The sequence below is a fragment of the Phoca vitulina genome, unplaced genomic scaffold (genome assembly GCF_004348235.1).
Source record: "Phoca vitulina isolate PV1807 unplaced genomic scaffold, GSC_HSeal_1.0 scaffold11, whole genome shotgun sequence".
NCBI classification, from domain to species: Eukaryota; Metazoa; Chordata; class Mammalia; order Carnivora; family Phocidae; genus Phoca; species Phoca vitulina.
The window spans coordinates 47381669-47402602 of NW_022589714.1; the positions used below are offsets into that span (position 1 = coordinate 47381669).

The following is a 20934-nucleotide window of genomic DNA, read 5'->3' on the forward strand; positions in this document are numbered from 1 at the left end:
GTACGATACCTGAGATCTTCTGCTGTTCCTGAGAAAAGTCAATCCCTTCGCCAATAGAGCTCATGATTTTCTCAATCTGGAACGGAAGAAAGAGGAACAAAAAGGAGAGGTTGTCAGGCTCAGGTCAAACATTGCCAGCTCACCATCAGCACCCACGGCGGGGTGCGAGGGTGGGGGAGGCCCTCCAGGTCTCTTCCAGATAATTCCAAGGTCCAGCACCAACCTGCAACGGATCAGAACTCTTTGCCGCTCAGATCAAGAAAGGCCCTTCTGTGACCACAGCCCAACGGGGGCGAAAGACAGGCTCCGAGGAGAGGGAGTGGGAAACCACCTGTGCTCAGCTGCTGGAAATGCCGGCGAATCTTCCTTCCGAGGCATTTATGTATCGCTCCCTGCAGCAGTTCCCCTAGCCCAGCAGAGACGGGGCACAGGGGGCAACTGCAGGCCAGGCCTGGCACATTTCACTGCTCACACCAGAATTTAAATTCCATGAGAGCAGAGACTTGGCCAACTTGGTTCCATGCGACACCCCAAGTGCCTAGAGCAGTGCCTGGCAAATGCTAGCATTCAACAGACAATTAATATTGCCTGGCTGCCAGCTCTGAGGGCTGAGGACAATTTTGAGAGCTGAGACAAGCAGAGAACCTGAACACGGGAGCCTCGTAGAAGTCAAAGTGAGGCAGGCATATAACTCTGATCAGAGAATCTTTTGCTCCCTGAAGGTACAGAAATGTATCCTTCCTCCGGATCGTAGCAGAGCAAGCTGGTCTCGAAGCATCCAACGTCTCCAGCACTGCCCCCTGTATGGACCACCTGTTCCAGCCATCTGGCTTTGGTCACCCTGAGCCAGAGCCAAGCCCCCCACTCCAGGAAACCTGGCCAGGGGCAGGGCAGGGCAGTAAGGAGGAGGCCACCTTCTCTTCCTCTCCTTCTCCTCTTTTGGGATGCAGCGATAATGAGCTCATTCATGGCTCTTTTTCCAAAAAAAATAGGAAAGAGAACCTTTTGTACCAGAGCTTGGATGCGTTTTCCACTAAGTGCAAGTAAGGAGCCTGGGTCTGACAATCAAAACAAAAACAAAAACAAAAACCACCACCACCAACTTTCCATCCAGTCTCCAGCTGGCAGACAAAGATGGCGCATTTGACACCCAGCAGAAGAACACATCCTTCCCTTTGCAGCCAGGAGCTGTGGCTATTTTCCTCTGGCCACAGAAATGCCTGCCAGCTCCAGCAGTCACCTGATTGCCTGTTAACACGCACTGGGAACTCCATCCCTGAGCTCAGCAACAGCCAAGAGAAACACAACACAGCGGAGGTGTGCCTCTGCTTACTGGCCCCACGGCGCAGAGGCCAGCACAGAAGTGGGCAACGCTACAGCAGGTCTGTCCCGCTCCCTGAAGAAAATGCCTTTCTCCTTCCCTTCCTAGCACATCACTTTCTTTGGCCTCCACACTCCTCCCCGTCCCCCACCCTGCCCCATTCCAAGAGCTGCCTCCTTCAACAGGCAGCCTGGTGCAGTCCCCACCCAAGTGGACAGGCAAGCACTTCTGTCCTTTCCCAGCCTCAGTGTTAAATCTACAAAAATGGGAATGCGTCTTGCCTCCTATAAAGAGCTGTTGTGTGGATTAAAAGTAGCCCGTCCATCAAGCATCCGGCCAAAGACCTGGCTCACAGCAGATGCCCAGTCAAAGGCTCGTTTGCTTTCCACTTCCCCTCTGTTTGCCTCAGAGCTCCAACTAGTAAAACCTTGTTGTTTTTAAAGTTAAAAAAAATATTCTTACTTGTATTCTGTGACAAGTCCTACATCTCCATGATTCAAGGTTCAAAAAGTACAAAGGTTATTCAGAGGAAAATCTCCGTCTCCCAGCTGTCTAGCTCTCCTGTCTGCAGGCAACCAGTATGACCAGTTTCTCAAGTATGCTTCTAGATGTGTTGCAGTCCCACGTGAGCAAACATATGAGGATACCCTACCCCCATACTGACAGAGGCAGTCTGGATATGCTGTTCTGCATCGTCCTTTCTCTATTTAATCATACATCTTGGAGTTCTTTCCACAGTTCATAAGAACATTCTTTTTTTTTTTAAATGGATGAGATGAGGTGTGTCATCCAGTGTGTGGCTATTTATTTAACCAGTCCCCTGGTGGGCACGTGTGTAGTTTCCAATCTTTTCGCATTCTCAACAGCGCCATGACGAACACTGTTCTACAGACATGCTTGTACCCGCATACAAGTGTATATGTAGGATAAATCCTAGTTCTCTCTTGACAGTTCTTCCAGGCACAAAATCTTGAGTTCGCAGCAGGGACCCCACAGGTCATATAATCCCAACTCCAACCCCATGTCCGATTTTGCTAAAGGTCTTCCAGAGATGGGGCACTACTCTCCCCGTCAGTTCGCCCTATTTGCAGAAAGCACCAATTTATAACATGTCTTTTTATACATTTGAACCTTTTTTTATCCAACTTCAACCCACTGGTCTGGTTATTCCCCTAGAGCACCTCCTCTTCCTCAGGAAAGGCTTAGGGATATTTGCAGACAGCTCTTCCCTTCCAGGCCAAGCTGCTCCCCCACCCCCGGCTGCACTGAAGGATACATCAGTGCACAGGTCCCAAAGCCTGGATTACTCAGATCACAGAAGCCTCCGAGCTGGGCAAAGAGCAGGCACACCCTACATACCTGCTGATGTGCCTTCCTTGTCCTACTCTATATTTATAGGAGAAAAATAGGGTGTTCAGGGGCACCTGGGTGGCTCAGTCAGTTGGGTGTCCGACTCTTAATTTTGGCTCAGGTCATGATCTCAAGGTCCTGAGATGGAGCCCTGCGTCTGGTTCCATGCTCAGCAGGGAGTCTGCTTGAGATTCTCTCTCTCCCTCTGCCCCTCCCCCTGCTCATGTTCTCTCTCAAATAAATAAATAAATCTTAAAAAAAAAAAAAGTAAGGTGCTCAAAGTGAGAAAACTTTTTCCTACATGGAGGGGAGGATGGGTCCTATCCCTGGAATGGTTCCACCTGGCTATGGATCCGTCTTTCAGGCCAAAGAGAGTATATGTGGGAGAATCACCACTGTAAGAACCACGAGGGTAGGAAGAAAGTGTGTTTTACTTGCCATTTTACCCCCTGGGCCTGGCTCTTGTTAAACAGGCAACTCACTCAATGAATGAAAGGAAGTGGCGGGTGGGGGGGGGTTCCATTTACTCAGAGCCAGTAGTGGAAAAGCTGTTTTCCCAAGGCCATGCAGAGTATCAAGGGGGGGATAAGAGCTGAAATGGGGGATGACCCCAAGCCCCAAGGTAGCTTTTCATATAAAGTCAAGTCACCTACAGTACATGTTTCATTGTCCTCATAATCACCCAACACCCAAAGCCCCAGTGGACCTAACCAATCAACATCTCCTGGCCCAATTCATGAGATTTTACCAAAGGGCCTTTTGAAATCAGAGTGAACAGAGTTGAACACCCTGCTGCTTCTTTGCTCTGTTCCTTCCTTCCTGCCTGCCCCAGGAGTCACCCTCACACCAACTACAAAGGGCCAGGAACAGCCCATGTTTCCACAGCCCACCCTCTGGCAGGGTGCACAAGGACACTCACAACTGTTTCATGGAAACTATACACTATGCTTTGCTGTCCTGTGAACTGTATAGCTAAGTCACGCTGAGAAGATTCTAGTTTGTACAGGAACCAGGAGTACCCAGCAGTCAATGGACAGCTTACAACCCGGCACCGCTTCCTGCCTTGGTGGCGACACAGGGCTAGGAGGAACGTGGCAATGAGGAGGTCCTGTGTGGGCAGAGACTGGCAGGTGCCTGGCCCGACACCGTAAGCACTGGGCTGCCTGGGGCTGTGATCCTGCCCAGCACCTCAGCCTGGGCCTGGGAGACAGGGAGGAGCTGGAGCTCATCTTCTGTCTCCGCCACACCCTCCATGGCCCAGAACCAGCAGAGACAGAATATGGTCATTTCAGTCTAGACAAAGAGGAGCTGTCAGAGAAAACAGATACCATTCTGATCTATATACTTTGTGTAGTTTCACCATTTAGGCTTGAGTTAAAAAAACCAATCTGATTAGGCTGTTTTCCCAGAAATGTTCTGCATCTCAGGGGAGAAAGAGGCAGATGGAATGTCATGGAAGGGCACAGTTCAGTGTTCTCTTTTCTGTTGTGTAGGGTCAGTGACATCTTGGGGGAGAGACGGACAATGCCCATACTTTAATCCTGCACTTCACATAAACGCTATAGGGAACTTCTGTTTGTGTTTGGTAAAGTAAGGCCTGAAATCTATCACCATAATGGATGCATGTATTTTAAAAATGCTTGGAAATACTCCATTTTCAGACTGCATTCAGGGCTATCCTATTTAGACTCTCCCCTCCCAGCCCCACCACGGATGTATAAAACATATTCCCCATGTGGCTGAGAACAAGAATAAAAACAAACACTCAAGACACTGCTGCTGAGGTCTGCTGACAGGTACTCGTTCAGAACACAGGCTCCTGGGTGCTCAAAGGCTGGCAGTGGGAGGTGATATTCTGTATACAGATAAAGAGGCCTCCATTCCCTATCACTATATCCTGGCTTCCAGGAACAAGTCAGATTACACTAGTCTTTTCACTGGCTATCAGGAGCTAGGGGAGGGAGAAGACTGCTGTTGGGGGCAGAAACACTTCTTTAGGCACAGGGAGTCCACAGGAGAACCACGAGCCCCGGTGCAACTTGGCATCAAGGCCTATATGAAACTTCCCTTCCAGAAGTTAGAAGCAATGGCTATGTTCAGGGGCTCCAATTTGGAGCCAAATATTGGGAGAGCAGTAATCAGTCTGGTCAAGATGCCCGTAAGGGGGGCCTAATGGGGAGGAGGAAGGGAAAGGGATCACCTCCTCCTACCTTCTTTTGGGGCAAACGGGAACATGAAGGGAGAGGTTTTTGCAATTCACCAGCCACTAAATTTGGTTCTTGATGTCAGGCATTCCCTTCCAATCCTTCTGCTGCTTGGGGAGCTCTCAGCTCCCTAGGAGCTCCCTCCCACCAGTTGGAAAATACATACCAGTCCCCCTGGGCCTGTACCACCAGGGCTAGAGACCCCTTCTACCTCTCCTTCTCTACCCCAATGCTTAATACCTTATTGGCCAAGAAACACACTCTGGTTTGCGTTGTGACTTCCCTGATTCACTGTTTTATGATGTGTCCCACAGACACTATAGAACCACTAAGGGTAAGGACCCTGATTCATACTGTGTCTTTTAGATCCCACACGGTGCCATGCACAGGCAGAGCGGGCCCACTGGAGGTGGCCGGTGACAAAGAAGAACAGCTAGACTTTGTTAAATGCCCACATCAGGCTAGTCACCTCACCATTACGGTCAGGGAAGAAAGGCAGCCAACACTTCTGGCCCCCAGTCTGGATTCTCCAATGTCCCTGCGCTGCTGGCACAGCCACCCCACACCCTACACCTACCAGCTGGCCCTTGCCCTCAACAGCCGCGCAGAGCCTCAACTCACTGCCACGCAAACATGTTAACCCATTTTTCAGGTGAGGGGACTGGAGCCCTCCTCCGAGGGCAGAATCCCAAACTCCTTGCCGATGGCACACCTCTCACTTCCGCGAAGTGCCATGGGTGGCCGAGCCTGCTCCCCGGGGAGCCCAAGCTCCCTGCGCTGGGGTACCAAGGGGCAGACCCTCTCCTCTGGCCAGACGGCCTTGCTTGGACCGTGCTCCCCACTCCTTGGAGCACAGGGCTGAGGAACTGAGCCCTAACCACTCAGTCTCTCTGGCTGCTGTGCCCGTGCCATCAGGCGACCGCTGACGCGCCAGTCGGCTGGCTCCTCCAGCTGGGCAAGGAGCCCTAAAGACGGCTGACAGCTGCACTCCCGGGCCCCGGAGCCACGCAAGAATTCATCACCACCTCGGTCTTCACTGCCTCTTCGCAGCAGACAGACTGGCGGCCTAGAGTGGGCTTTGATTCCACATTTGAGAAAGGGTCACTGACCAGGGTCTGGGGTTACTCTTTTCCCTCTCCCCCCCGCCCCCGAGCAAATTGCACAAGGCCTTGGGAAAGACAGAGATGGATTGAAGTAAATTATTTGTCCTCATTTTCTAACCTTGTCAACTGCTTTTAGGAGAGGGAGGCAGGAGAGGGTGGGGGAGGAGAGAAGAGCGCAGGGAATGAATCAATGTCTGCCAACAGGCTCAGGGCTGGCCTTCCGAGGCCGAGAGGAGGCTGAGGCTGCGGCGGCAGCTCCGTTAACAATGAGTAACTTCTCTTCCCCAGAGCACACTGTGGGCGGGGGCTTCATTTGTCTCATCACAGGGGGCATGCAGATTGCTGCTGTATTTATGGTTGTACCCCCCACTTGAATCCCTCGCTTTCTCCCAGGCTGGGAGAACCACAAAGTGGTTGTTTGAGCAGTGTTTTGTGCTTGTGAGGCTGACGGTCTCACAGGAAAGCCGGTGTGCGCTTGCCCCAGGCGAGGCTGGTGGAGAGGGAAAGCCAGAGACACTCCTGCTTCCCCATGGCACCTGAGTCCCCCAACCCCCCTCCTCTTTCCTCACTTTTACCTCTCACACACCTCTTGGCTTACTGACTGGGCCTTGCCCCTGGAAGCTGCTGCCACCCCACGTCTCCCAGCTGGCCAGGAGAGGCGCATGCTCCAGACGCGGCACCTTGACAGGGAGGAAGACCTTCTGGGCCAACAACCCTTGCCAATGCCCTTCTCACCCTAGAGCAGCTTGCTACCCAGCCAATCTTTAACTCTAAGCCCCAAGAAACTGCTGAAAGAAGAAAAAAGTTGGGAGACCTAGATTCCAATTAACTTTATTATTGCTTGCCACATAACTCTGGGTTATGTGCCAAATACTGGCTTTAATAAGTGGGACAAGAATCTGAAAGATTAATGAGGATTATGTATCTGGGTTCTATTCCAATGTACGCAATCTACTTTCTATCCAGGAGGAGGCTTGTTTGCGGAGAGTGGGGAGGAATGCGGAGGAAGGACACACACCTCAGGGAAGCTGCGGTTCTCTGGCACACCGGGCAATCGGCTTCGTGGACCTGCCTTGGCTTTTCTATCACAATCACCACCACCGCCACCAAGTAACCTTCCCTCGCTCCAATTCTTGCACAGAGGCGCACTGGCTGTGCTGTCAGCCTGGCTATGGATTAAGCCAGCGCAAAGAAGACACCCTAAATTTCCATTCAGAATGCATTTCCTCAGCAGTGTGGCCCAGGAAAGGGCCCCACATCTGCCGGCTCCTCAGATTCTGCAGGGGAACATCTGCCTCATAATATCAGGGGAGTCAGATGTAAAACTCGGAGCACCAAATTACATATACTTAAGGTGTAAAAAAAAAAAATCACATATATATTAAAGAAATACACTATCCGTATCCATCAGCTGCCCTGAGATTTTTCTGCAGCTTACCACTCTTGTCTCTGAATTTACAAAATAGGAAGAAGTTGGATAAACGAAGTTGACAGAGTTCTCAAAATTCATTATAAAGCACTAGTTAAAATCCTTCAGATGAGCCTGTTAAAAAACAAAATTCAACTGAGTAAATTTAAAGATCTAATTGGCTTTGCTAAATGATTCATGAATCGGGCAGCATCCCATCCAGCAAGTAGAGGAGAGCTCCAAAGAGCTACAGAAAGGGAAAGGATTTTAAAGGCAGGACAAGGAAGTCAAAAACAGAAAAAAGGATTATTTCAGGTGAGGTCACCTTCCTTTGGGGACAAACAGGTCTTAGTAGGTAGATTACCTCATCTTTCTTTGGGGAATGTGACAGATTACCTAATTGGTGCTGACCAGAAAAATTCCAGAATGACCCGTGAAGGGTACATTTCTAGGGAAGGTGGAAAGTGCAATTAGGTTAGGTTAATTAAGACCCAGTCTGGTGAATTGGCCTAAGGGATGCCATTTTGGACCTGTGGTTTTCTTTTTAATAAGCCTTACACAAAAGCGCACACACTGCATTGATTCCACTTATGAAGTTCTAGAACAGGCAAAACTAATCTAGAGAGGTGGAAAAATTTCAGAAGAGTAGTTCTTGGGGGTAAGGGAGTGGTAAGGAGTGACTGGGAAGGGGCATAAGGGAACTTTCTGGGTTTATGGCAATATTCTGCATCTTGATAGGAATTTGGGTCACACAGACTCAGGGAATGGTAGAGTTAAGTCTTATGCATTTCACTTTGTATACATTTTACCGCCTCTTCCCCCAAAACCCTATGAATAGATATCTATCAAACTCTAGTTAATAGTATGCATGGTTAAGCTGTTTAGGGATGAAATGTATGATGTCCGCAAGTTACTTCAAAATGCATACAAAAATAACCGTTTTCTAAGTGGACTGAGGGATGGATAGATATGAAATAAAACAAGTGCAGTAAAATGCAATTGTAGAATCTAGGCTCTGGGTGGCAGATAGGTAGCCACTATTCAAGTCTCTTTCAAGTTTTCTGCATGTTCAAAAATTTTCATAATAAAATACTGGGGAAAATACTTCTTTCAGGATCAAATCTTTCAGAGAATAATAAATTGTAAGATCAACACTGATTTGAGTTTCACCATTTGTAATGAACTCTGCTCAACATGCTAATAAGCAGAGACATGCCCAGCAGGCAAAGGAAACAAACAGAAAGGAATGTGGGAAAGCTGACTTCACCATTATTCCGTGTCACCAAGCTTTCACGGTGAAGGGCTCTCAGCACAGCTTCTCTGTTGTGGTGTGGCTTTCTCTATTCTGGAACCCAGGCTAACCCCAGTCTTGACAGTCTGAAAACTCAATTATCAGTGTTCCCAGGGATGAGCAAACCCTGGGAAACTGGTTCATATTAATCCGACTCAAAAGACACTGATCCCTCCGCTGGTGACTTACTTTAGCATGATAAGCAGCGCATTAGAATACTCAGCTAAGGGAACGGGCTTGTAGCCTCTATAGACTGAAATCAATAAAATGAGATCAAATCCACCCTCAGAACACCGAGGGAACAAGGGAAAGGTGGGTGGACTGTGTTGAGAGCTTATTAAATTATCCCTTTCCTACTCTGGGAGGTCATCGTTCCTGAAAATTGAATCCAGGTGCTCACAGCAAGGTACCCTTCTCCTTGGAAACTACTTTTGATCAACAATGTTATCACTCGAGCTTTCCAGGGTTATTAGGTTCTGGGGCCAGGTTCTGTCAGTGGGACACTCTGCACTGGGCACCAGCTGAGTGTCCTCCCAGTGGTTCAGTTCATCCTCACATCCAGCCCAGGAGAGAGCTCTGATTCTGCCCACTTTACAGAGGAGGAAACCAAATGCTAGAGAAGCTAAATAACGTCCATGGTCAGAGTCCTAGAAATACATGACTAGTGCCCAACTCATCTTTTTTTTTTTTTTTAAAGATTTTATTTATTTGACAGAGAGAGAGACAGCGAGAGAGGGAACACAAGCAGGGGGAGTGGGAGAGGGAGAAAGCAGGCTTCCCGCGGAGCAGGGAGCCTGATGTGGGGCTCAATCCCAGGACCCTGGGACCATGACCTGAGCCGAAGGCAGACACTTAACGACTGAGCCACCCAGGCACCCCAACTCATTCATTATCTTTGTAACTCACGCTGTCCAGCTTATTTAGGGCTTAGCTTCTACTCTATTAAAGCTCAGAGCACAATTTCAAATATACGGGGTTGAGAACACTGAACAGGGTCTGCACAGTAAAGAACTGGAACTTTGGAATAAAAAAAAACCTGACTTTAAAATCTTCTTAAAATTAGTTGTGGGACCTTAGATAAGCCATTTAACTTCTCTTTCAATTTCGTCTTCTATTAAGTGTGGAAAAATTCCTCACTCATGGGATCATTGCCATGGGCAAATGACTCGACCCCTCTTCAGGCCTCAGTTTCTTCAAAGGCTACATGAAGATACAACACAGGGCCGCTGTAAAGTTGTGGGACAATGTACAAGAAGTCCTAGTGCAGGGGTGCCTGGGTGGCTCAGTCGTTAAGCGTCCTGGGATCGAGCCCTGCATCGGGTTCCCTCCCCTGCTTCTCTCTCCCACTCCCCCAGCTTGTGTTCCCTCTCTCGCTGTCTCTCTCTCTGTCAAATAAATAAATAAAATCTTAAAAAAAAAAAAAAAAAAAAAGAAGTCCTAGGGCAGAGTTTGGTTCCCAGAGGGAGCTGTGATGAGGAGTTCATTGATTATGACACTTGAGCAAGCTCCGCACTGTCTAAAAGACGTGGGGTCTTCGTGTGACTCATCCATTCCCTGAAAGACATCACCCTATAGGTGAAGACAAGCTTCTTGCTACTGTAAGCACAGAAAATGAGATTTGCTCCTTCTCCAAAGGCAATGTCTGTCTGCCCCTGTTACTGGGAAGTTTTGGTGTCCCTGCCATGTCCCGGGGCCATAGCAGAAAGTACTAAGGAACATTTCAAAACGAAGTCCTTGGAAAAACAGGGTTGAGCCTAAGAGTCATTTAGTTTTCACTCTGGAACCCACCTGACCAGATGGAAGTCTTGCTTACCCTGAGAAACGTCTATGGTCCTTGTAAGAGCACCGATACCAGGCAAACAGCCGACATAGTCCTACTCTGTTGCTCCCCTCAATTTATAGAGATTAGAAAGGGTTTGCACTCATGATTCACATTCATCTGGTTCCAAAATAAACAGAATTCTACCTTAAAAACAAGTTAATCAAAACCTAGGTTCCTTTGTTGTTTTTTGTTTTGTTTTGTTTTAAAAAAAAAAAAAAAGGACAAACCAGAGGGAAAGGGCTTCCTTCTGGCAGGAAATGTTTAGAACGTGCTGTGGGAACAATAGCTCACTTCCTGGACACTCAGCTGGAGGCTGCTTCTCCATTCAGGACAAAACGTTTCATGGGAGGGAGGTGCCGCCTTTCTAGAAGGCAGCTCCTTGGCAAGAACACGGGGGGACCCACGACAACACCCGAGAGAGGAGAGAGAGGAGAGGAAGCAGGGTCTCAACTCAGCCCTGCAGAGGTGGAGGTGAGGCCTAGAGGCTGTGGTGCTGTCGTCAAGCCCCAGGCCTCCGAGAGAGCTGGCTCCTGCAGGGCAGGGTGAGCAGGCAGTAAGAGAGGCAGACTGTGGAATCAGCAGGGCCATCTGCAACAGAGATCACAACACCTAGCTCGAGGGTCCGGTAATGACCTCTAGCTAGCTGACCGAACTGCACACCATCTATTCCCTCAGGGGACTCATGCCCACATTCCCAGGCGATTCTCTTGAGCACACTCACGGGTCTTCTGCTTCTACCCACTGGGTGTTCCGCTTACCAAGAATCAGTTGGGATCATTTCTAAAACTGTTTAAGATGGCTGTATATTTGTTGATGAAAACAGAAAATTTGATTAAACATTACATAAACGATGAAACAAGCACAAAAAGAGCGGTTTCTGTGACAACCAAGGAGATGCTCTGAGGAGACTCAATAACAGAAATCATTTTTTAAAAACGTGCTCTTGGATTAGGTGTCGTTGGAGAAATAAATTATAAAACATTCTAAAAGGATTCCGTACTCAGATTGTTTCACAAGTGGCTAAATTCTTGCTTTACTTTTAAGAAACTCAAACTGGAAGTTTTAACCAATGATGTTTTATGGGCGTGATTCATGTCATAAATAGTGGACAGAAAACTCCAGATTAGCAAGTCGACAGGGGAAGAAAAGGCCCTAGCTCCACATCGAAACACCGGGATGCACACCTATCCGTTCGGGGTGAAATTAAAATGTTTGTATTCTTTTTAAAAATGACTTCCTCCTTTAACAGAGGTTTGTAATTAACCAAACAACCCCCGTCCCAAGTGTCCATGCAGAAAGCCCCTGTGGGGGCCTGGCAGCAACGCCCAATAAACACTAGCCCATCACCGATACTGTGAGCCCCGCCGCGCCGTAATTCACAAACTGCTTTCGTTTTCAAGTAAGTCTCAACTACCAGAGACACAGAACCCCTCTCTGGCTCCTTTTTCCTGAAAAGCCTCTCCACTGAGGGCTGGTAAACAAACCCGGATGAATCCCAGCATACTCTCAGCCCTTCCTTCTTCCTCATCGCAGTTCCTGTTTGCACAATGCCCTACGCTTTCACTGATCAATGCCAGGGGCCAGGGCCAAATGGCCAAGGGCCGTGTGAGTAACAGATCAAAGGCATTAGCAAGTCATGGGCTCTTATATTCTATCAACTCAGGGGCTACCTCATGCAAGTCAAATTTCCAGCTGCCATTCACTCCCACACAGCACTTGGTAACGGGAACTCCTGGCAGGCCAGATCTCAAGCGGGGAGCACAGAAACAGAGAGTCGCCAGGTTAACTAAGACCCTTCCCCTCCACATGGTACCCTTTACCTACCCTGGCAGACCAGGGGGCACGGAGGCAAAGCAACTGGAGTCCTCCAAGTCTCCTAGATGTGTTGTGAAGTTCAAGGGCATCCAAGCTCAACCTAAACAAAAAGCCTGAGCTAGGAACTAGTCTGTGTCCTGCCCCACCCATCAGGGAGTATAAAAAATGATGGGAATGGCATCCTTATGTCCCCCAAATATGCTCATGGAGGATAAGATATGTGGAAATACTCTGTGAGAATAAGCACATGGAGGATAATTATTTTTTGGGTAGGAAGGCAGAGCTTGAGACCAGGGACAACAGTGCACCTGGGATGCCTGGCCCTGGCTGGAGGCCTAATGGTGGTGCCCACCTCTTACCCCACCCTACCCACCAACCTCCATTCCTGCTGCTCCTGAGATCCCAAGCCCGAGCCGGGTGGGCTTCTGCCTCATCTGCAGCCCCCAAATCGTCACCCTATAATTCTGTCCAGGACCAGCTCAAGTCACCTGTGCTCCTCCACGCTGTGTGCAGTCTAACATAAAAGAAGTTTTTGGGGTCAGAGCAAGGCTTTATCCTTGGTTTGTCCCTCTGGCAAAATACATAACCTACCTGAACCTTGCCTGTAAATATGGATGATGACACCTGCTTCGAGGTACGGTATGGGGATTAAATGTGGTAACCCGGGTAGAGTGGCCGGCACACAGCAAGCGTTGGAAAAGCATTGGTTCCCTCCCAGCACCCTTTCTGGACTGACTGCGTCTAAGGTCTTTGTTTTAGGATCCTTGGGGCAGAGGCAGCCCGGCTGTATGTACTACACTAAAGCAAACACACTCACATAAATATCGTCCAAGGATGAACCCTGGGTCCTTCGACATGTGCACGCCACGCCCCTTCAGCTCCGCTTCTATTTCCCACTGGGGCTCCTAGCAGGTACCAAGCACTGGGCGGGTTTAGTCAATACCCAGTGGAAAAACACCTGAAGAGAAAGCAGGTACATCTAACGGATTCTTAGGGAGAGATGTGTGTAGGACATACGTCTTTCTTGGATCTGAGATTTTTTTTCCCGAAGAGGAAACGAGAGGAGGAAAGTGGTGGCTTGCCCAGATGTGTGGTATTTTTCCACCTAAGATGCCTCCAGCTGCATCCTCACTATCTCACTGCTGAGTCCCTCAGTCAACAACCTCTATTATCAGCCGTAGCTGGCCTCAACCACAAGCAACTGTGTTCATTCCTCTTGAAAAAAAGAATTATTTCTTAAATTCCAAAGGGTCTATTTTATAATATTATGATTTCAAACACCAGTAAGAAATGACCCAACCACAAGCCCACCACCCGCTGTAGGAAATAGAACACGGCCACGAAACAGCATGCCTTTCCTAGGCCACTGCCTCCCTTCCATGCTCCTCTGAGGCCACTGGCCTCTTGGATTAAACGCTATCACCCCCTTGCTTTTCTTTGGAGTTTACCATCCATGTCAGTATTCCTAAACAGTTTAAGTTGCCATCTCACTTTCTTGGCCTAGCACAACTTGATATCCTCGAATTAGCCCAATAAATTCTGGGACCAGGGCTCAAGGTCAGGGGCTCCTTTTGACCGCAGAGGGAGTGGGAGGCTGTGGAAAGGACCTGGCATTTGAAGAAAGGACACTGGTAAAGGGAGAGCCATAAGCCCTTGCTTCTCACTGGGCTGGCAGGGCAGGGTCACACGTCTTCTGGGACTCCTGAGAGAAGCCATTCCCTATATGGGCAGCAGCATGAAACCGCTGTGGGATAAGCTTCACATTAAAGTATACAACCACACCGGGTAACCAGAATGAACACAGCCGTTTCAAAACAGTCTCAGTGAAGACCGCCTGCACCAGGAGAACCCCTGTGGACTTGCACTCTTGGGCCTGTTACCAAGGGAGGCTTGCAATTACAAACTGCACGAATATTCTCAGGAAGCCCATCAATAAACACAGCATACAGAGAGAAGAAAGGCAGAAAAGACAGGGCTGTACTCTCCACATTGCGAAACCTTTGCACTGGGAGATCCCCGGGCCACCCACCAAAAGATCATCTCCAGCCTCGGCCTGCACCAGGATTCCCGAGCAACCACAACACGCCAGTCTCAACTCTTTTGCAAGCATTTATCACTGTCAAGAACTGTTCTCTAGGGGCTTTGCGTGCACGCCCAGGAGGTAGGGAGCCATAGCCTCAAGACAACAACTTCATGAGGAAGAAGTTAGAGGAGTCAAGGAAAGACCTGGTTTATTAATGTTTGAGTAGGACCCAGGACAATTATTGCTTTAATATTTCCAATAACTTTATAACATCTCCATTGTTGGCTCTTTATTGGCTATTTCTTCTCGCCCCTGAGTTTTCCATTTTTGTTTTGTTTGACGAGCAGTAAAAAGGGGACTGTGTGCCTATTTCAGTTACAGCAAAACTGGGGAGACCCTGGGAAACTTTGTCCTTTCCTCACAGAGTGCTGGGCTAAGAGGAGAGAGGGAAGAGACAGCGGGCAGGCGGCCTCAACAGGTGTGCCAATCCCTCAGGTCTAGAAGGGAGAATAAATGGGAGAAGTGGAAGCTTGTTGAGACCCCCAAGAGTCCCTGGCAAAAGGTCAGGGGTCCCAGATGGGGCTTCCTGGTGCTACTGCTAACCGAGGTACAGGAGCCTTGTCTTCTAGGATTCTACCTCTTAACAAATCAAAGGCTTAAGCAACAAATGAATTGGTGTCGAGAAAGTGTAAGTTTAGACTGAGGGAAGTGTGGTGTCCACTGTAACCATGATCAACAAGAGACTTGTTTTTCCCAAGTTCCTCTGAGCTCAGGCTGTATGTGTGTGCAAGTTTGTGTGTGTCTGCGTGCATGCACACGCATCAGAATCTCAAATATGCTCCTACACGGTTGAAAATAAACAGGATGGCCCTAGTCAAAACTGTGAAGTACAAAACCCCTAACCTCCTTTTCAAAAACTCTTTGCTCCCAGAAGTGGGAATAAGTGAGTACAGCTGGTGGTACGAGGATCGACAAACTCAGCCCTTGCGCCCTAACCGGTTTGGCGAGGAAGGAAAGGATGGCTCAGAGAGGTTAAGTAACTTGACCAAGGAAACGAGATGGGCAATACAGGGCCTAAACCTTGCTTCTTGCCTCTCTGCTGAGATACGCTACTGACTTTGCAAGTCGGGGAAGTGGCAGCACATGGAGCAACCTTTGTGGAAGATACTGAAGCCTCCAGAGGTTGGACCCTGAAGGGAAAGGGCCTCAGAGAGAGATGAGCGTTCTCACCCTTAGCTCTCTGCATCCCTGGGCACTTGCCTCTCTCAGGAAAATAGCTTCTGTGCAGAGCACTGCGCTGGCCCACGTCTACAACGGGACACAGGGCAGTGGTCCCTAACTTAGGAAGTTTGTAGGCCATTTTCCCTCCTAATTTGGATCACGGGAACATTATACCGTTGCCAACTTTTCATCACGGCAAGTAAGGACTTTAGAAATGAACACGATGGGAGTATGAGGGAGAGCTTTGTGACAGAGCAGTTCTGATCTTGATTGTGGTGGTGGTTACATGAACCTACAGCTAATAAACCACATAGAACCGTGCGCGCGTGTGCGCACGCGCACGCACGCACGCACGCACACACACACACACACGTCAAACTGGTGAAATGTGAATAAGGTGTGTGGATTATGCCAGCGTCACTTTTCTGGTTCTGATATTGTTATCAGGGTTATGGAATATACTACCACTGGCAGAAGCTGGGTGAAGGGCACTGAGTAAAGGATCTCTCTGTACTATTTCCACAACTCCCTGTGAATCTATAATTATTTCAAAACAAAAAATCTGAATACAGGAAAAGAACTTTAAATTAACATGAAAACTATCCCCTTCGTTTTATAGAAGAAAGGAAAATGAAGCACAAAAAAAGAAGAGACATAATCAGAATAAAGGCAGTTGGTAACCAAACCCCAGCAGTGCTACCATGACACTCCTCATTGTACTTAATTTTCTCCCTTTATCGTGGACCCGTCAGAAGTGAGTTAGGACGACCTTAGTAAGAACGCAAAATTCTGGTTCCTCTATCTCTGCAGCCTGGCAAGCAACCACAATGTGCCAACAGATCCACCCAAAGGGAGGCCTGGCACATGGCCGCCTTTCTTCTCAGCCTGGCTGGCTTCTGACCGCCCTTTGCAGCCTCGAGAGACTAGAACCCAAGAGTGGGCGGGTCGAGAGTGCCGTTCGGCGTTGGGGGAAAGGGCATGCCAGGCTTTGCTGACAAGAAATTTAAGTTTCTCTTCTGCCTTCTACCCCTCTTACCAGTGCCCAGAACCCTCTGCTTTTCCTTTTCTTCTCCACCAAAGACACCCAATGTCAGCCACTTAAAGTGCCAGATTTTTTCATTTACTCCACCCTGCCCTCTCCCTGGCCCAGACTCTAAGATCCAGAGTATTCTCACAGCACCCTCTCCCTTCTTCCTGACACCACCCTTTGCAGCTGCTTTTAGGCCCCTGAGTACTTGCCTGCCACATCCCCTCCAGAACCAGGACCCCAGGAGCAGGTCTGTCCTGATAAGTGCCAAGAGGGATAGTGGTGGTGCTCCACAACAACCTCCCGGGGAGTGGGGGAGGGGTGCATCCAAGAAAGCCTGGGACTGCTGATGGGACCTGGCACTCACCATTTCGGAGCCTGCCCATCAGACAGTTCGAGACTGCAAGTACCTGCAACTCTCTGAGGGTTCTCTCTGGCCGCCAGAGCCCTCGGGCCCGTACCCTGAGCAGACTGGAAGTGCCAGGGCAGTAATGTCCTGCCCCTCTTCCCACTAAGGGAGCGGCTCTCACCCAGACTGACTGGCGGTGGTGAATAGCCCAGCCCCCTCTACCCTCGATTGGGATAACTGAGGCCATCTGTCAGTTTCCCAGCGGGGCTGAGCCCCAGGGCCCAGAGAGGTAACCCCATGATCACAAACCCTTTATTGCTTTCTTTTCTTTCTCACGACCCCATTCTCCCACCAGTGCTTCCGGAGATCACCTCCCAAATAAACGATTTGCATCTAAATCCTGCTTTTGGGGGGAACTCAACCTAAGATAGATGGTCACAGGAAACCACAACAATTGGGAAATTAGAGCTGAATATGAATGAGTGTTATCTCTGTGGGTGTCTGAAGGATGTATATCTGTGTAATGAGGGAAACTGCCAACAGCATGGCCACTGTCAGATACTAGAGAGCTAAGAGAGGAATAAAAAAACTATAAAAACTTGATTTGCCTGGGTAATACTCCTAATAGCCACTTATAAGAACTGCTTTTCATTTGCCTAATTACCGCTAGCACAATAACCACCACGGAAATATTAAATGTGTCAGATAAAACTTGCATTACATTTTATTTGATTACTAATGTTATACAACCCCACGCTGGAGGAAACCCTGCCAAGACGGCTCTTAAAGCAGTGGCTGTTAGACTTCAGCAGAATCACCTGGAGAGCCATTTTTGACCCCCAGAGGGTCAACTCAGTAGCCGAAAATTCTCATTTCTGTCCCGTCCCTACGTGCAGTTGATGCTGCTGGTCTGTAATCACACCTTGAGGACCACTGCTTGAAAGGGCCATAAATGAGGGAAAGAGCAACTAGGAGGTTAAATTTTCCACTTGGCATTTGCAACAGAAAGGGTGATCGTTTGTTTCAAGAAAACAGGTGGAATCTTCTAACACTCTAGATCAGTCACTGAACCAGAAGGAGATTTGGTAGGCTGACAGTTTAAACCAAAAAAGGTAAAATGAACTGTTACTCAAACACATCCCAGGAGATCTGAGTTTGCTCATTTGTTGAACAATCGACAGTGTCCACTCTCTCCCAAAGATGTTGCTAGGCAACAGAGGTCTGGGCCCTGTCAAAGGTCCTGTGAGACTCAGGGTAGGTCACATCCTCTGTGTGCCTCAGTTTACTAACCTGTAAGGAGAGAACTCGTATTTGGGCAACTGTCCAGGCTCAGACATTTTACAATGGGTCAAAGCAGCACTGTGGCTCGAAGCTAAACTATCTTGCCTGGCTGTCTGGGCAGCGTGACGAGAAATGTGGGCAACATGTTAGCTGCTCCAGCAGGCCGACTGTGACAGAGCAGGTGAAGCCCTGACAGCAGTCCTGGCCCTGAGATCCTCTGGCTGGTCAGTCCGATTCGATTCAACGAATGTCCGAATTAAAGGGGCTGCCAAGGTAGGTCAGTACTATGTCCAAAACCAACCAAAAAATGTGGAAGCACCCAGCATGAAATCCATGTTCTTAACTGGTACTCCCTTGATACAGTATGACATTTAATCACTCCAGCCGCTGAGGGGAAAACTGGAGCCGCTCACTAGAATTAAGGATGCTATGATAACCTCCTCAACTGAGGTTTTAAATGAGCCTTGTGCTAACAGCTTCACTGCTCCGAATGCAAAGCAGGATGCGAGGGGGGAGAGGTGGGGCAGCCACCTGTGAAGGGCAGCCACTGATGACACCACCGTATTTCCGAGAGCCTGGGCTTCTGGACGCATCTCCTCATGCGTCCTAGGCAAAGCACTGACCTTCCAGGTTCCACGGGGAACCTGCCGAAACATTTCTCTTTTATTTTATTTTACAGAAGGAGAAACTGTTACCAGGGAGGACCATCATTTGTTCAAAATCACCAACAAATCAACTGTGGGGCTGGGAAGAGAGGTGAAGCTGTCTGATCTCTGACAGACCCAGGCTGGCAGCCTCTGATCGGTATGTGGCCGGGCTTGAGGTAGAAAGGAACTCATTAAAACAAACCACCACCCTAAGACCCATATGTGCATGTGGCATTAAGATTAAACAGGTGGAAATGGAGTCCAGCAACGCCGCCTCAAGGAGGGGCACCAGGGACTGGGGCACATTTACCCACCTGTAATCTCAATAGTCCCTTGCCAAGCCAACCCAAAGGAAAAATTCTCTTATATATAAACAACTAAGATCTTCTTAGTCTCACATGAGGTACAAAGAGAAGCATATTTAGAAATGATTTTTGTTGATCTAACACATAAAACTTAAGTAAAAACAGTGAAGCTTATCATTAAGACAAGCCCCTACTTCCAATCAGACCACTGCCCCCAAACCCTCCTTATACAGAATTCAGGAGCCACCCCCGCGTCCTTCAGGGAAGCTCCCGAAGAGCAAAAGCTGTGTCCTTACCTGTGCCCCCTGCACCCAACACAGCACAGCGCCTGACACAGAGCTGGCATCCTGTAACAAGCAGCCTGGACGGCCACTGGCAGCGCGGCTGGCAACGGGGCTCCTAGGCGGCCAGCCTGTGCCTTTTCGTCTGTTACTCATGGCGAGACAGTTCCTGAGCCAACGTGTTCCACCTACTCACCGGGGAGTAAGTCCCACAGGCTTACTTACTACCACCTGGGGAAAGCGAGCGCTTTCCTTTATTCGTTCTAACACACCACCTTTAAGGTTCCGCATCTGTGTTTTCCCTCGTTGTTCTAGGATTTGGGAACGGGGCTGTGACTGGCCTCTGTAGTCCTTCTGTGAGTTTACAGGGGTCAGTCACACTCTCAGCTCAGGCTTCCTTTCTTTGAATGTGGAGCCCTCACCTTTGTAGATTCGACTGCCTCTAACTAAGCTCCCATCAGATTTATGATGCTGCATTTCCTTCTTCAGCTCAACACTGAAGAAATACAGACACAATTACCATAGTACATAAAATTCAGCAAATGATGCAATGACCCAAGTCATGCGAAGCCTACAAAGGCTTGGAAATATAGTTTAATTAATCCAAGTAGGAAGCATTGTCTAAACTAAATTCAGTAAAGGGTGTGGCCCCAAACTTGGTAGGGGTACACAATGCTCCCCAAATGCAGGTGGCGTTTTCCACAAGCTATGTCAAGACCCAGTAAATGTTGCTTTGTGTAATGACTGACCAAAGGAACTGCAGTGGTAACACCACTGATGACTTCAAATAAAACACTTAAATTAGTAGACCTCTCTCCCAGGAATGGCGTCCGAATAGGCAGCAAAATCCAGCCTGCTCAGGCCCATCCTGGCAAGCGAACCCCTTCCAGAGCCCAGAGAGATGTTAACCCATCTCAGCGAGAGGGCCAATAGACTTGTTCTTCATTGAGACCACTCTCTGTTTCTACCCTCAAGGGCCTGGGACGTTTTACACTGAAATCTTTGTCGGCAGTGAAACAAATGCATCCATCGCTAAGCTCTGGCCTTAGAAACTGGCAGTTTTCCAGTCATTGCCCAGGATGAATAAAGGCCAAATCTAATTGAACCTTCAGGAGGAATTTAGCACAGAGAAACAGCATTATCTGAACTGGAGCATGGCCAGATCTCTGGGTTAATACCCCAACGGGGGAGACTCATCAAGGACCTTATTTCTAGATCAGCAGCCAATATTTCTGATTTTTAAAAAATGGGCTTTGGGAAATTTTCTCTTTAGCCAAATCAATTCCACTAGCATTCATATATGTCAGAGATGCTAACTCTTCTGCTCTATCGAGTAAGTGCCTATAAAGCCTGTAAATGGCTTTAAACACATGGACTCAGCTAAGGGTTTGTTTCGTTATGCATTCACTCTACGCAGCAAGCCCTTCTGGAGACCTACGGGGACAGATGGAGCTACCTGGGCAGAAGCTGGTATTTCAACTAAAAT

The 20934-nt window shown here is 48.6% G+C and overlaps 1 protein-coding gene across 5 annotated transcripts in view; it reads right to left on the reverse strand.

Moving 5' to 3' along the window:
* Positions 1–20934, reverse strand: part of ANKS1A (ankyrin repeat and sterile alpha motif domain containing 1A) — a 179415-nt gene that overhangs the window by 33570 nt on the left and 124911 nt on the right. For all 5 annotated transcript variants that reach the window (XM_032409975.1, XM_032409972.1, XM_032409977.1 and 2 more), the window contains one exon: positions 10–76. In XM_032409975.1, the coding sequence (XP_032265866.1) occupies positions 10–76 (67 nt within the window). The remainder of the gene's footprint in view (positions 1–9; positions 77–20934) is intronic.